General features: G+C 37.4%; 1 protein-coding gene across 2 annotated transcripts in view; it reads right to left on the bottom strand.

The window, feature by feature from the left end:
• Positions 1–13916, bottom strand: part of ANO3 (anoctamin 3) — a 424570-nt gene that overhangs the window by 28001 nt on the left and 382653 nt on the right. For both annotated transcript variants that reach the window (XM_045484806.1, XM_045484807.1), the window contains 3 exons: positions 6072–6108; positions 2604–2715; positions 1563–1620 (listed from right to left, as the gene is read on the bottom strand). In XM_045484806.1, coding sequence (XP_045340762.1) covers positions 1563–1620; positions 2604–2715; positions 6072–6108 — 207 coding nt within the window. The remainder of the gene's footprint in view (positions 1–1562; positions 1621–2603; positions 2716–6071; positions 6109–13916) is intronic.

Genomic DNA, 13916 nt, shown 5'->3' with positions numbered 1-13916 from the left:
ATTAAATTAAGGGCAAAGAATTAATAAGTAGCAAGGTTAGCATTTGAACCAGTTTTCTATGATGTAAAGCATGTTGTTCTCAGGAAGTTTTAGGTTTTTTCCATATATTCCAATCAACTAGAAGGCTCTAGGGAGATAATATCAATGACGACTCCCCTGAGTTTTGGAGAAATTTTTATATAGAGACTGGAAGTATCTGTTTTCTCGGGGAATCCTTTGTTAGCCTCTCTGTAAATTATGACCTCCTAGTAATACTACCATATATTAAATTGGATTTTATATTAGAATAATTAAAACAATTTTGAACTAGAGAAGCAATAAACCATATGACCAATGAGACAGAACAGAGCTCAGAAATAGACATGATTTCAAGATGGAGAATATAATAAGTCCTGAAATCTTATTTTGGTGAGTGATGAAAAAATGTATTATTACTTAAAAATGTGACTGCTAACTGGGGTGGGGGGAAATCTTGAGTATTCTTGACACAGAAATAAACTTCCAATGCAACAAAGACGTTAATATTTTAAAAAAACAACATTAGTGAAAAGTACAAGTGCGAGGCTTTTTCTTTTTTAATTTCTAGAATGAAAAACACATTATTTGGCATGATATAAATGCCCAAAGTCATTAACAGCAATGATATTTTAGTTGAAAAATGTTCTTCAGTTTTTAAAAAAAAATGCATCAAAACAAAATTAAGATATACAAGAAAATGAGAAACATATCTTCAGCAAATTTGAAAGATGAGAGCCTATTAGTCTATAAATTATTAGGACAGAGAAAAATAGTCTAATGGAAATGAGCAAGAATAGCGCACACACACAGAAATATAAACTATCCAACAAACGTGTGAAAACTATTCTCCACTTTACTCGTAATTAAAGGAGCTGAAATCAAAAAGAGATATCTTTTAGATGTTATATTGGTAAAAATTAAAATGTTTCTGTTGGCAAAAGTCTGAGGCAGCAGGCTCATACGCTATAGGGACTGGCATTTTGGAAGACAATTTGTCAGTCTCAGTGACAATATATAGAGTGTTTAACCCTGTGATCTAGCAATACTAGACCTTTTGTTTCTATAACATACATATTATAAATCAACACAAAACTATGAGACTTAGAAGACACACATCTATATAATTATAGATTGGTGTTTCAAGTAAGATTTCTTTTGGATGAAGTTTCCCTGCTTGAAAGGAAACCTAACATATTTAAAAGTTCAAACACCCATGGAATAGATTATAATAATTCCCCCAAAGTGAAAAATCCCTGGACCGAAATTTCTGGGCTTTGTGAATGAAGATATGGATTTGACAGAAAATTAAAGAGCTGAGGTCAGGATTTTAGGGCTTAACCTTTAAGTTCACACCCTTCTTTTGGGAAGATGTAGTTCCTTCATTTCTGAACCCTTAAGAACTCTCTACCAGCAACGCATCTTCAGCATGTCTGAAATTCCGTGTACCCAACTTCTATGTGTCTCTCTTCCCACCCACTCCCCTTCTATGATCATTGACCCATATCCACGCCCAGGCCCACACCCACCCTTACAAGGTTACTTACTTCCTCCAGTCTCCACCGGTTAAAAAGTTTATTGTAATTTCCTGGGTGGCCTACAAATCTGTAAAAAGGCATTTTAATTCATTAGCATTTATGTGGGGTTGACTGAAGAACATCTAATGCATCACAACAAGTGCATGTGTAGGTAGACATCAAGGTTCACTGGGGCATCTTGTCCCCGAACTGCTGACTTAGACCATGCTTACACATCAAAGTACCTGACTTAAAAAGGAAAAAAACGTGGTGTGTAAATGCCATGCCAGTGGGGTGAGAAAGTACAGACAAACCAGCCAAAGGAAATTTTCCACTTTCACCTGTAGATCTTTAATGTTCTGTGCACCTAGCTAATGAACATTAATGTAATGTGCTGAGTTGTTTAGTTTAAAATGGTTCTAGGGGCGCCTGGGTGGCGCAGTCGGTTAAGCGTCCGACTTCAGCCAGGTCACGATCTCGCGGTCCGTGAGTTTGAGCCCCGCGTCAGGCTCTGGGCTGATGGCTCGGAGCCTGGAGCCTGTTTCCAATTCTGTGTCTCCCTCTCTCTGTGCCCCTCCCCTGTTCATGCTCTGTCTCTCTCTGTCCCAAAAATAAATAAACGTTGAAAAAAAATTTAAAAAAAAATGGTTCTAGCTTCAGTACCGGCTGGAGTGGTGAGCATAGTTTAATACGCTTCTTTTTCATATTGTGCAGCAAAGACAGGGGAAAAAAATGTCATCGTGATAGGTAGAAGTTTCCACACTAAGGAACTATAACCTAGGGTTATACAAAAATTATTTTCGTATTTAACAAAACCATCACTGATGATTGGATAGTCATCATTCAACCCAAGCATGGCACACAGGTTTTATTTTTTATGCCAACTTTAATTGGTAGTGGCACCTGTCCTGTACTTTGAATGAAGTCTTTTGATTGAAACATATGTGAAGACGGACTAGTAGTTTTCTAAGGCAGGGGACAAGAATTTGTCACCCTTGTTAACAAACTGGCAATGGAACGGTTGGCAATCTTTTTCACTCTGCAAAGACAACATGCATAAAGTTGACTTACCTCCCCAAAAAGAAAGCAATATAGAAGATAGAACTATTTAAATTAACAAACTGGAAAAGGAACATCTTCAAAGCAAAGCTGTTTTCCCACTCAGATTCTGTTCGAGGATATTCTAAAAGGAAAACAGGATATGTTTACATAGATGAGGTGAAAAACACGAAATATGGATATAGACTCAGAAACCCCAGGTTCATGTTCTGAACATTTACTAGTTCTACAAGACATTCAGCATCACTGAGTTGTAGGTCAGCATCTGCAAAATGTGAATGATGATATCTGCTGTACAGGGTTGATAAAGGGATCCAACGATACAATCTTTAGACTTTTTCCAGAGCTACAAAAATACAATGCCTGCTATTCATATATAAAGATTTTCAGGATTCTCTCTGCTATTGTCATTTAGAAGTAACCATATACATTGGATCAGTCCTTCACCCAAACTGGCTATGCTCGAATAAGGACCTAAATTATCCACAGAGTTCTTTAAATTTTTTTTTTTTTTTTTTTTTTTTTGAGACAGAGAGAGACAGAGCATGAACGGGGGAGGGTCAGAGAGAGAGGGAGACACAGAATCGGAAGCAGGCTCCAGGCTCTGAGCTGTCAGCACAGAGCCCGACGTGGGGCTCAAACCCACGGACCGTGAGATCATGACCTGAGCCGAAGTCGGACGCCCAATGACTGAGCCACCCAGGCGCCCCCAGAGTTCTTTAAAGAATGGATATTTTGCACAGACAGAAGTGGAATGGTAAAAGGAAAGAGGGCTACCTCAGTCATAAGAGCTGAGCTCCTATCTCAACTTTACACCTAATTTTCTGGGGATCTCAAGTGGATCTCTTTACATTTTTTTTTTTTGCAACCAATTTTAATGTTTATGAAACAAGGAATTAGGCAAGATGATTTCAAGAACATTGTCCATTCTTATGTCCTATGTTTCTATGACTCTTAACAAAACAAAAATAATGAGAGAGATGGGATAAAGGTAGCAGTGTGTATTGTAGCCTCTACTCCCACCCAGTATCCAAATAAGGCTAGAAGAGCTGTATGTACAGCTAATATGCATTTTCATACAATTAAAGAATTCAAGAAGGATAGAAAATAGATGGGATCTGATCTCAGGAAAAGATGGGCCCCGACGTATGCATGATCCAGACACGGAACAGGGGAACTGGTCTGGCGGGAGTCCAAGTCCAACGAGAGTATGTGCCAGAAGTGACAGGGGTCTGTGGGGTGGTCCCCAGGCTGACTGCTTGGTGGGCCATAGTGACAGCAGTCTGGAGAGCCTGTGTTGCTCCAAAGTTTTGGTTGGTTGTGTTTTCACCGCTGCTGCATTCTAAACAGTTTGCAAAGTTAGCATAAAACTTATTTAGAGATGAGAACATGGATTTTTAAAAAATCCCCATTGTGTAGTTTGTTTTTGGTTCTCCACTTCTAATTTTATTGCATCATGATCCACAAACGTTCCTGTGTGATTTCTGCTTTGGGTCAAAAAAGCTGCAGTTTCACTTGCCTTCAAATTATTTGGATATATTTTGTCTATGTTATCAAGTGTTTGAAAAGAACATGTATATTTTTTGTTGAGCATCCCATTTATATATATTTTAAGAGAAGCTTGTTAGTTATGATATTCAAATGCTTTGTATCCTGGCTTATATTTTGAGTATGGTTTCATCAATTTTGGGGGGAATTTCTATCATGTTTTGCTTTCTATATTTTGGAGGTTTATAAAAAGATATAGACAAATCATGACTATTGTACTGACCTGGTAGACTGTTCATCAGTATGAAGTATCTCTCTTTCTCACTCAAACAGATATTAAATTTTGGTTTGCCTAATATTAACATGGTGACTTTATTCTTATTATTTTCTTCATATGTGTGCTCTTGTTCTTGAATTGACTTCTGTCTGACAAAACTGACACTCTTTTCATCAGTTGACTTAATTTTTAAATTTTTGTAATGTTTGTTTATTTTTGAGAAAGAGAGAGAGACCACAAGCAGAGGAGGGGCAGAGAGTGAGGGAGACACAGAATCTGAAATAGGCTTCAGGCTCTGAGCTGTCAAGGGTAGGCCCTCGAGACTGGAGTAACACTGGGTTCAGGGAGGGTAACTCTAAGAAGAAAAGAAAATGAGTAGAGTACTTGATGTTTTTGAATGTGTTTAGAGACCATTCAGAGTTGAGGCAGAAAGTTTGGGATAAATTAAGGAAACTATGTAGAAAATCAAGGAAAAAAAGGGCTATTATTAGCATCATGAAAGTATAAAGGTTTTATAAGAAAGGAAACAATCATAGTACACCCCATACTTTATATATAAAAACAGTTATATAGAAAACAATGATGTAAACACTGTTAATTTGAGTTAAAGTTCAAATTCGTTGAGGGGTGCCTGGGTGGCTCAGTTGGTTGAGCGGTTGAGCATCTGACTTTGGCTCAGGTCATGATCTCATGGTTCGCGGGTTCGAGCCCCAGGTAGGGCTCTGCACTGACAGCTCAGAGCCTGGAGCCTGCTTCGGATTCTGTGTCTCCCTCTGTCTCTGTCCCTCCCCTGGTCACACTCTGTCTGTCTGTCTGTCTCTCTCTCACAAATAAACGAACATTAAAAAATTTTTTTTAAAAGTCCAAATCCATTGACTATAACTACTTTGGAAGTGGGCGAAATTGTGTGTGTATAACATGTGACAGAGGGAAAGTGTGCGAGGAGAGAACACAGCAGAGAATGTTAAGACTTAAGTTCTTGTCATTTGGAATAGAAAGGCAATACCTTCCCAAAGCTGAAAAATCCAAGAATGTCAGAGAAACACATTATTTAGAAATAGGATAGGAAATAACAAAAGAAATTACTAAAATTATTAAAAAGTAGTCTCTCAGGAAAGTGGAAAATCAGAATGGGTAATGTGGCAGAGTACTGGTTTTACTTATAAATTTCTTAATACTATTTTGCCTTTTAATTTGTGTACATATAGTACAACATTTTGGTAAAAACAAATATTTGGGGGAAAGCCCAAAGACCTGCTAAGGTAGGGAAAAAGCACTTCCATGTAGGGAGAACTAGGTGTGCTAACTACATAAACTGCCTCTCTGTAGTTATACAGAATGCTCCAACCTTCCATGCATGTCTTTCATTTTGACTGACAATTTATAAAACTGAAGTTGATATTAAAATACTAAAATAGGGGTGCCTGGGTGGCTTAGTTGGTTGAGCGTCCGGGCTCTTGATTTCAGCTCAGGTCATGATCTCACGGTTGGTGGGATCCAGCCTCACACTGGGCTCTGCTCTGACAGCCCAGAGTCTGCTTAGGATTTTCTCTCTCCTTCTCTCTCTGCCCCTCCCCAGCTTGCACGTGCTCTCACACTCTCTCTCGCAAAATAAATAAACATTAAAAAATGCTAAAATACATAAAGCAACTACAGACTGATATGTCCATATGTTACTCTTTAACTAGGGAACGAGGTAAAAACAAAGGACTTACCTAAGTTGGTGAGAAGGTAAGCAATTTTTTCATAAGCCTGTAATGAAAGAAAACAAATAGTGAATGTTATTTCTTTTCTTCTAGAAAAGGCTGATATTTACACTATTCAAGGAAAGATCTAAAGTGTAGTCTACAAAGTGGCTGCATTTATAAAAAAAATTTTTTATGTTTATTTATTTTTGAGAGCAAGAGAGACAGAGTACAAGCAGGGGAGGGGCAGAAAGAGAGAGGGAGGCACAGAATCCAAAGTAGGCTCCAGGCTCTGAGCTGTCAGCACAGAGCCAGATGCGGGACTCCAAATCACGGACCGCGAGATCCTGACCTGAGCCAAAGTTGGACATTCAACCCACTGAACCACCCAGGCGCCCCAAAGTGGCTACATTTTTAATTAAGCTGAAGCATGCTTTAAAACTTACTATGTGGTGCTTTACACACACAGACACACACACACACACACACACACACACACACACACACACTAAACACGTATAATGTATAATATAAACATGTTATAAATATGTGTATATATATATACAGACACACTTGGTTTCTGTAATAATAAGTCTTTTCTGGTAGCTATCTTTATTTTCATTTTATAAATCAAGGAAATGAGACTTTAAAAAGCTAAAAATATTTTTTTAACAAAAGTCATTCAACTAATCAATGGCTGATCTGGGATTTGATCACCAAGTTATATATACTTTTTAAAAAAATTTTTTTTAAATGTTTTGTTTATTTTTGAGACAGGGAGAGACAGAGCATGAACAGGGGAGGGTCAGAGAGAGGGAGACACAGAATCTGAAACAGGCTCCAGGCTCTGAGCTGTCAGCACAGACCCCGACACAGGGCTCGAACTCACGGACTGCAAGATCATGACCTGAGCCAAAGTCGGCCGCTTAACCGACTGAGCCACCCAGGTGCCCCTATATACTTTTAACTATACTGGAATTCTAAGGGGAAGTTTAGGTTCTTTATTATTGACAAAGAATTTCCAAGCTAAGACAACAGTGTGTGGTAGTTTGCATTCCTAAAGAACAAAACAGGTTTGGTGTTACAATAAGACTGGTAAGCAAAATCTGTGGAATCCAAAAGTAAGTTACAAGCACAACTGAGTTTTGTGGTAACAGTTTTCACCTTCTGCCACCCTCCCCCTTCTCCTCTTACCCAGTCCATCACTCATACAGACTTAAGGAGAGGAAACATATTTCCCAAAATTCCAAGTAAACATATTGCAGAAAACAAATACGCTACAGGCAGAAAGGTAGTGTGTGCTTGTGGGTATACGTGGGTACATGCCAATATAACTACATAACCCCATAATTCAACACATTATTCTTCAGATTATAAATTCCAGGAACTCTACCTGTTGGCATGCCAAATTAATAGGTAGGTATCTGGACACTCTAAAAGTTGTTCACTTTCCCTGACAGTTCTTTCACTAAAACTATTGTGATGATTCATAATCTGCTTGATTCAAAACTTCTTCCTCTGAAGAGCTATCCTGAGCCAGAAAGATTATATTGAGTATAAACAGTCTCATTCTACCTCTTGTGCAGTTTGTTGTGGTTTTTGTTTTAATTTTTAGCTATATACACAAACCGTGATTTTTTAAAAATTTTAGAACAAGATTACCTTGAATTCATGAGTACCAAAATTGTCTTCACATGTTCTTTTCCAAGCCCCATTTATCAAGTAAGATGATTATAGAATCCACACTCCAAAGCAGTGTGACAGGATAGACTTACAAATCAACGAATAGTACTTCCACAGTACTGTGCTTCTAGCACTAAATTCAGTGCCCTCATAGAGAGTGAAAGAAAATTTTACTTAATAACTGCCATTTAGAGTAGTTGGCTGGTGCCAAGCAGTGCTTCATATATAATATTATTTAATCTGGTCCTTACAACAATTTTATCAAATAGGTATGATTATCCCCATTTTACAGAACAGGAAACCAATGTTTAGAACGTCAGGTACCTTGCCTGAGTAACACTACTAAACTAACAGCCAAGTCAGGAGTTACTATTATGGTTCTCTTGTACCATTTATCCTGTGCCTTGTCCCAGAAACCATTTCTGATTTTTGTCCTAACACCTGGCACACAGAACCTGTCTGTTTCCCTGCAATGGAAATATCCATAGGAGATGCCCCAGTGGATTACAGTAATCTTTGGAAGAATGTTATAAATCACAAAAATGCTACGTCACCCCTGGAAATATTGTCTTGGAAAGCTTTCTGGGGTACTTGAGAACCTGCATCATCGAAGGCCCAGATGGTAGCTAACTGGCACCACCATGATGATGAGCTACAAAGTCAACTCCTGCACACTGACTTGTTAACTCCAAAACTACAAAATGCAGGAAGAAACCATAATTAGATATATCTAACTGTATGCTGTATGCAAGCAATCATGGGCTGTGTGTGTGTGTGTGTGTGCGCACATGCACACACACGTGCAAGGTGGGAATGGATATGTATTTGGGGGAAGAGAGAATAGGGAAGTTCAGGGACAATTGTTGTGGTCACTACACTATATATGTACATTATATATATAGATCTCTTGTCGGAGAAGCTGTACTTTTTTTAAAGTTTATTTATTTTTTTTGAGAGAGGGAGAGAGGGAGGGGCAGAAACACAAGAGAGAGAATCCCAAGCAGGCCCTGTACTGTCAAGCATGGAGCCCCACAGACTGAGATCAAGCATGACCTGAGCCAAAACCAGAAGTCGGGCGTTTAACTGATCCACCCAGAGGCCCTGGAGAACCTATACTTCTAGCCATCACTCTCTAGTGCATTCAGTAAGCTGAAATTCTCTTGGTCATATATATTAATTATGTTAATTATGTTAAATTATGTTATATTAATTATGAGGAATTTCTAATGGGCCAGATAGCGTTCAAGAACACAGTAAACAGGGGTGCTTGAGTGGCTCAGTCGGTTGGGCATCTGACTTTAGCTCAGGTCATTATCTCACGGTGTGTATTTGAGCCTTACATCAGGCTCTGTGCTGACAGCTTGGAGCCTGGAGCCTGCTGTGGATTCTGTGGCTAGTCTCTCTCTGCCCCTCCCCCACTCACATTCTGTCTCTCCTTCAAAAATAAACATAAAAAAAAAAAAGAACACAGTAAACAGACACACACAGTCTCCAGTTTCATGGAACTTACATACCAGTGGTTAGAGACAAATGACAAATATGCAATTGGTCAGGAAAAGAATAGTACCCAAAGGGAAAATACAGGAGGCTGTGTACATAGAGAAGGGTGGTGGGCACCCTTATTATTTTATGGTGTATTATATAGTGTATTAAATGGTATTATTTTATAGTGTGGTCAGGAAAACATCTCTGAGAAGGCAACAATTGAGCATAGAGCTCATATGTGAAGTGAGGGAGGGAGCCAAGAAGAGATCTGAGCTCACTACCTTGGAAGTGAGCAGAAATAGGAAGTGGGAGTGCCCTGAGACTGGACGCATTTGGTGTGTTAAAGGGCAAGGATGTTGAAGGATCAGGAGGGGAGGCAGTAAAGGAGCAAGGTAGTAAGAAAGGAGTTAGAGAGGTCTCAGAAGGAAACCATTTTTCAGGGCCTGGTAGTCCACGGTAAGGTCTGTAGAATTCAATTCTACCTTTCTGAATTTCTAGAAACCATGGATATAGACATGAAAAAACTAATGCTTTTTTTAAAAAGCTGGTCCTCTTATTAAATGAGTCATTTGGCATTACCTCTTTTCCACATTAAGAGGTGTGGTCCAATCCTTTGATCCACCCTATTCCACAATAACCTATTTGCATTGTAATTGGTAACCAAGTGTTAAAGAAGTTAGGTACATTTGAGGTCTTCAGTGGTTAGGCCCATGAGAGAAACATAAGAATGGATGTTCTCAAATCTAGAGATGGAAATAAATCTCTCATGTGAAAGAGTCCAGAATCAACATGGAATACTTTAGTTAAATGTATTTTGAATTATCTTTTTTTTTTTTTTTTTTTTTTTTTGGTGATAGTGTACAAAGGGTACAAAAATTTTAAAATGAAAAGAAGAATATCAAAAAAAGCTCATTCTTTTGTTGACAATGTTGAAATAGTTTAACTGGCTTAATCCCAGATATTTCGAACTACAAGAGTATTTCTTCAGTGATGTTTCTATTTTCTCTTTAAAATTACACATTAATCATGAGACCAGACAGCTGTCATGCTACTGTCACCTATTCTTTAATTAATTAAGATTTGATTGCCAGGCAACAAGAATATACATTTTGGAATACTTGAACATTTAAGCATTTTTTAATTTCTATTTTTCAAAAATTATCTTACCTTGTCTTATCTTATCTTATCTCATCCCTGAGATCCTGACCTGAGCCAAAATCAAGAGTTGGATGCTCAACCCACTGAGACACACAGGTATCCCTGCACATTTTTAATTTACATTAAAATCTTCTTGGAAATATTACCTGATACAATAGTAACCCTGCTACTTATGGTACCTTTAAGTAGTATAGCATTCAGGGCAGCAACATAAAGGACAAAAAGGATGGGATTAGTGAAGAGTAACTCCTGGTTTCAAATTCTGGTTTTGTGGATTTTTAGCTGTATACCTGGTAAAGAGATGTTAAAATAATATGTTGAAGTTTTAATCATTGTTAAATTATTTGTGATTTAGTTTTGAAAATGTAGTTTCTGATCTTGGCTATGTATCAAAATTACCTCAGATCCTTTAAATTGGTGATTTCCTAATGGCATTTTAGAGACTGGCTGGGTCAGACTCACTTAGAGAATATTTTTGAATATTTTGTTTTATATACAGATTTCCTAGCTCTACACAGGAGATTCTAAATGGGACTCAGAAATCTCTAGTTTTTCAAGTGTTCCAGGTGATTTGAAGCATAGTAAGAACAGGAAACATTCTTCAGTATTTTCATGATCTGTAGAATGGACTTGTGATCAAATTTTAATTATTTTCACCCATATTTTTATCCCAAATGGAGTATTTACTTAGGGATGCTATGATCCATTTGTTTTGAAACCTTAGAGGATGTATATTCTTTTTAATTATTAGCTTGAATGAAAATAATGAGTGCTGCAAACTTGAAAGACATTGAAAATATAATTCCAATAACAAAAATAACCTTGAGCAATTATCCAAGATGCTAAGATTTCTGCAATGTGAATAATATTCAAGATGCTAGAAAATTTAGAGAACAGAGTATTCAAAATTTATATGAAGAAAATATTATAAATATCTTTTTGACATAGGCAAAAGACCTGGAGATAGAAAAGTGAGGAGGCCTGCTCATAAGGAGCTTACACCCCGATAGTGGGAGAAAAGTCATGCTCCAAGCACTGTAACAGGAGAGCATTTACAGGAGGCATTGTTTAATTCTATCAAGGGAGTCTGATAAGGAGGGAGAATAGGCATGTCCAAGCACCTTGTGAGAAAAATGAACACAAAGAAGAGTTATTTGATTCTACATTTCGGATTGAGAAAAAGCTTTATGGAAGGAAATGATCCTTTACTGGAATTTTCATAGATAAAGAAATAGCTTCCAAGGAGATAAAAGAAATTAAAAAGGTAAATAGAGGAAGCACTGTGGACCAAGAGATAGGGCTGTGAAAAAGTAAAATGCCAGGGAGCAAGCAGAAATGGTTTTGTAGGCTGGAGTGGTTTTATAGGCTGAACCAAGAGATACGGTTGTGAAAAAGTAAAATGCCAGGGAGCGAGAAGAGTGGTTTGAAAGGGAGGGAGTGAGGCCCAACTTTAGACAAGAAGAGAAAGGAACACTGACTTTAAATAACCAAGTCTTCCATGCCTTGCTAATAAATTTAGAATTTACACTAGAGGCAATGGAAACCTGTTAAGCAGTTTCAAGTACAAAATAAAATGACCAAATCTGCAATTTAGAAAGATCCTTCTAAGAGCAGTGGGCAAGGGAGATGAAAAGAGTTGAAAAACAAAGACAGGAAGACTAACCAGTGAGAAGGCTACTGCAATGGTCCAAGCTAGAAATTACAAGTAGCTGAACTAAGGAAGTAGAAGTGAGAATGGTGAGTAGGGAATTGGTAAGAGAGATGTTACAGAAGCAGAAGTCACAACAGTCATTGACGCGATGAAAGAGACAAAACAAATGCATGAATGCCTTAAGATTTCTGGCTGTGTACGTTAAATATTAAAAGTTTCTGATTTAAAAAATTGTTAGACTGATTGAAACGGCTTTGCCATGCCTATATTTAATAATTTCATGCACATGTATTATAGCTGAAAAGCCTATGAGATTAGTAGACTATTTTGACTGACGCCAAATGCTCATTTGGAGGCTATGGTAGCACAAGGATCACACAGTCTAGCTATTAAGAAACAAAAAGCACATTTTTATGTGCTGCATATTCAGTGTTTGTCCAAAAATAACAGATGGTAGTGTTTGGTATTCTAGGTCATTCTTTTTGGTGGTGTTATTTTTTTAAAGTGTTGACATTTTAAGATTAATGGTTTTAATTTATGTTTATTTGATTAAGACCTTAAATTGACCCTGTGGGTTCAGGTAAATTAGATGGGCTGTTAAATAATGTGAAGTGCCTTAACATCTTGAGTAGGGGGGGAATACATAAATTCAGAAGGGCATTATGGTTTTATACTGATTAAATTGGAGGAATATGACATTCTTTTCACATTTGTTGAGTTGGCTTTGTAGTTCAATTCCTTTATGCTAAATCCATTTAAAAAATCTTTTCCTAAGTTAGTGGCAAGGGCAAAGGAGAAATTTTACAGCTTAGTTCACTTCCAACAATCTCTAAATCTTTATGTCAAAATTCCCAACATTTGAATAACATTTGAAATAAACATTTGAAAAAAGAAAGTCAGTTTTGTCTTCTCTCAGGAACAACGGATGAGCTATAGCACTAGGTAGTTACATGGGCTCCTGTATTAATTAAATAGAGCTAGTGGGATTTTGAGAATCTCAAAAGATTGTTTTTATGACAAAAATAATGCTATCCTCATCAGCCTCCGGAGATCTTATTTCTACAATTAGAGATTGTAGAAATCCATCTAGTTTAGCCTTTGTTATCTGTAAAATGCAGTACTTTGGAGTAAAGAATATATTGAACATCATTAAATGTACAAACTCAGTGAGAACAAATTGTATCTGAAGCTTATGAGAGAGAAGACTGTGTGTATGTGGGTTCATTGTTATTCTAGGGAAGGGATGATAACTGGGGTTGGGGGTTGGAAATGGGGCAGAGTCAGAGCTTAAGGGATTGGTCATTCAGCAGCACCTGGAATAATACGAAATTGGAGTTTGGTACACCAAGGGAAACAGCAGCAAAATTTCAATTTCTTGAATTTTTGGTGAAAATAGAATCCTTTTGTAAGGAAAATGTATGAAGGTAAAGGGTCCTATTTTATTCAATTATAGGTTCTGATCATGACAAGTTCTTTAGCTTAACTGAAAAGATAGGTGGAAATTAAGGATTGAACCCTGGACCTGGAGGTTCTGTTCCCAGAAGTGTCATGCTTGCCTTCCCAAGCATAAATTAATGATACACATTGGGTTTCTTCATTTTCTTTGTCTATGTAATAATTTCCATCTTCAAAAATATTAGCCCAGTTCATTAATTCACTTAAGATATTTCTGAAGACCAGTAGGTCTTTGGAACAAACTGTCAAACACAGGAACACAGGGTACTCTTTTGAAGGCACTAACACTTGATGGTGAGGGGAAAAAACAGAAATGAAACCATTAACATTGATGACCTCCAATGGGTACAATGAGTTTATGGTTGGATGTGACAATGGTGGAATTTTGGGTAAAAAATAGCAACTTTTCTTATTATTTTTAATGTTTTCATACTGTCAGTACA

This window comes from Leopardus geoffroyi, chromosome D1, assembly GCF_018350155.1.
Source record: "Leopardus geoffroyi isolate Oge1 chromosome D1, O.geoffroyi_Oge1_pat1.0, whole genome shotgun sequence".
Taxonomy (NCBI): domain Eukaryota; kingdom Metazoa; phylum Chordata; class Mammalia; order Carnivora; family Felidae; genus Leopardus; species Leopardus geoffroyi.
The sequence above is the reverse complement of the archived record's forward strand: the minus strand, read 5'-3'. Positions and strand labels throughout refer to the sequence as shown.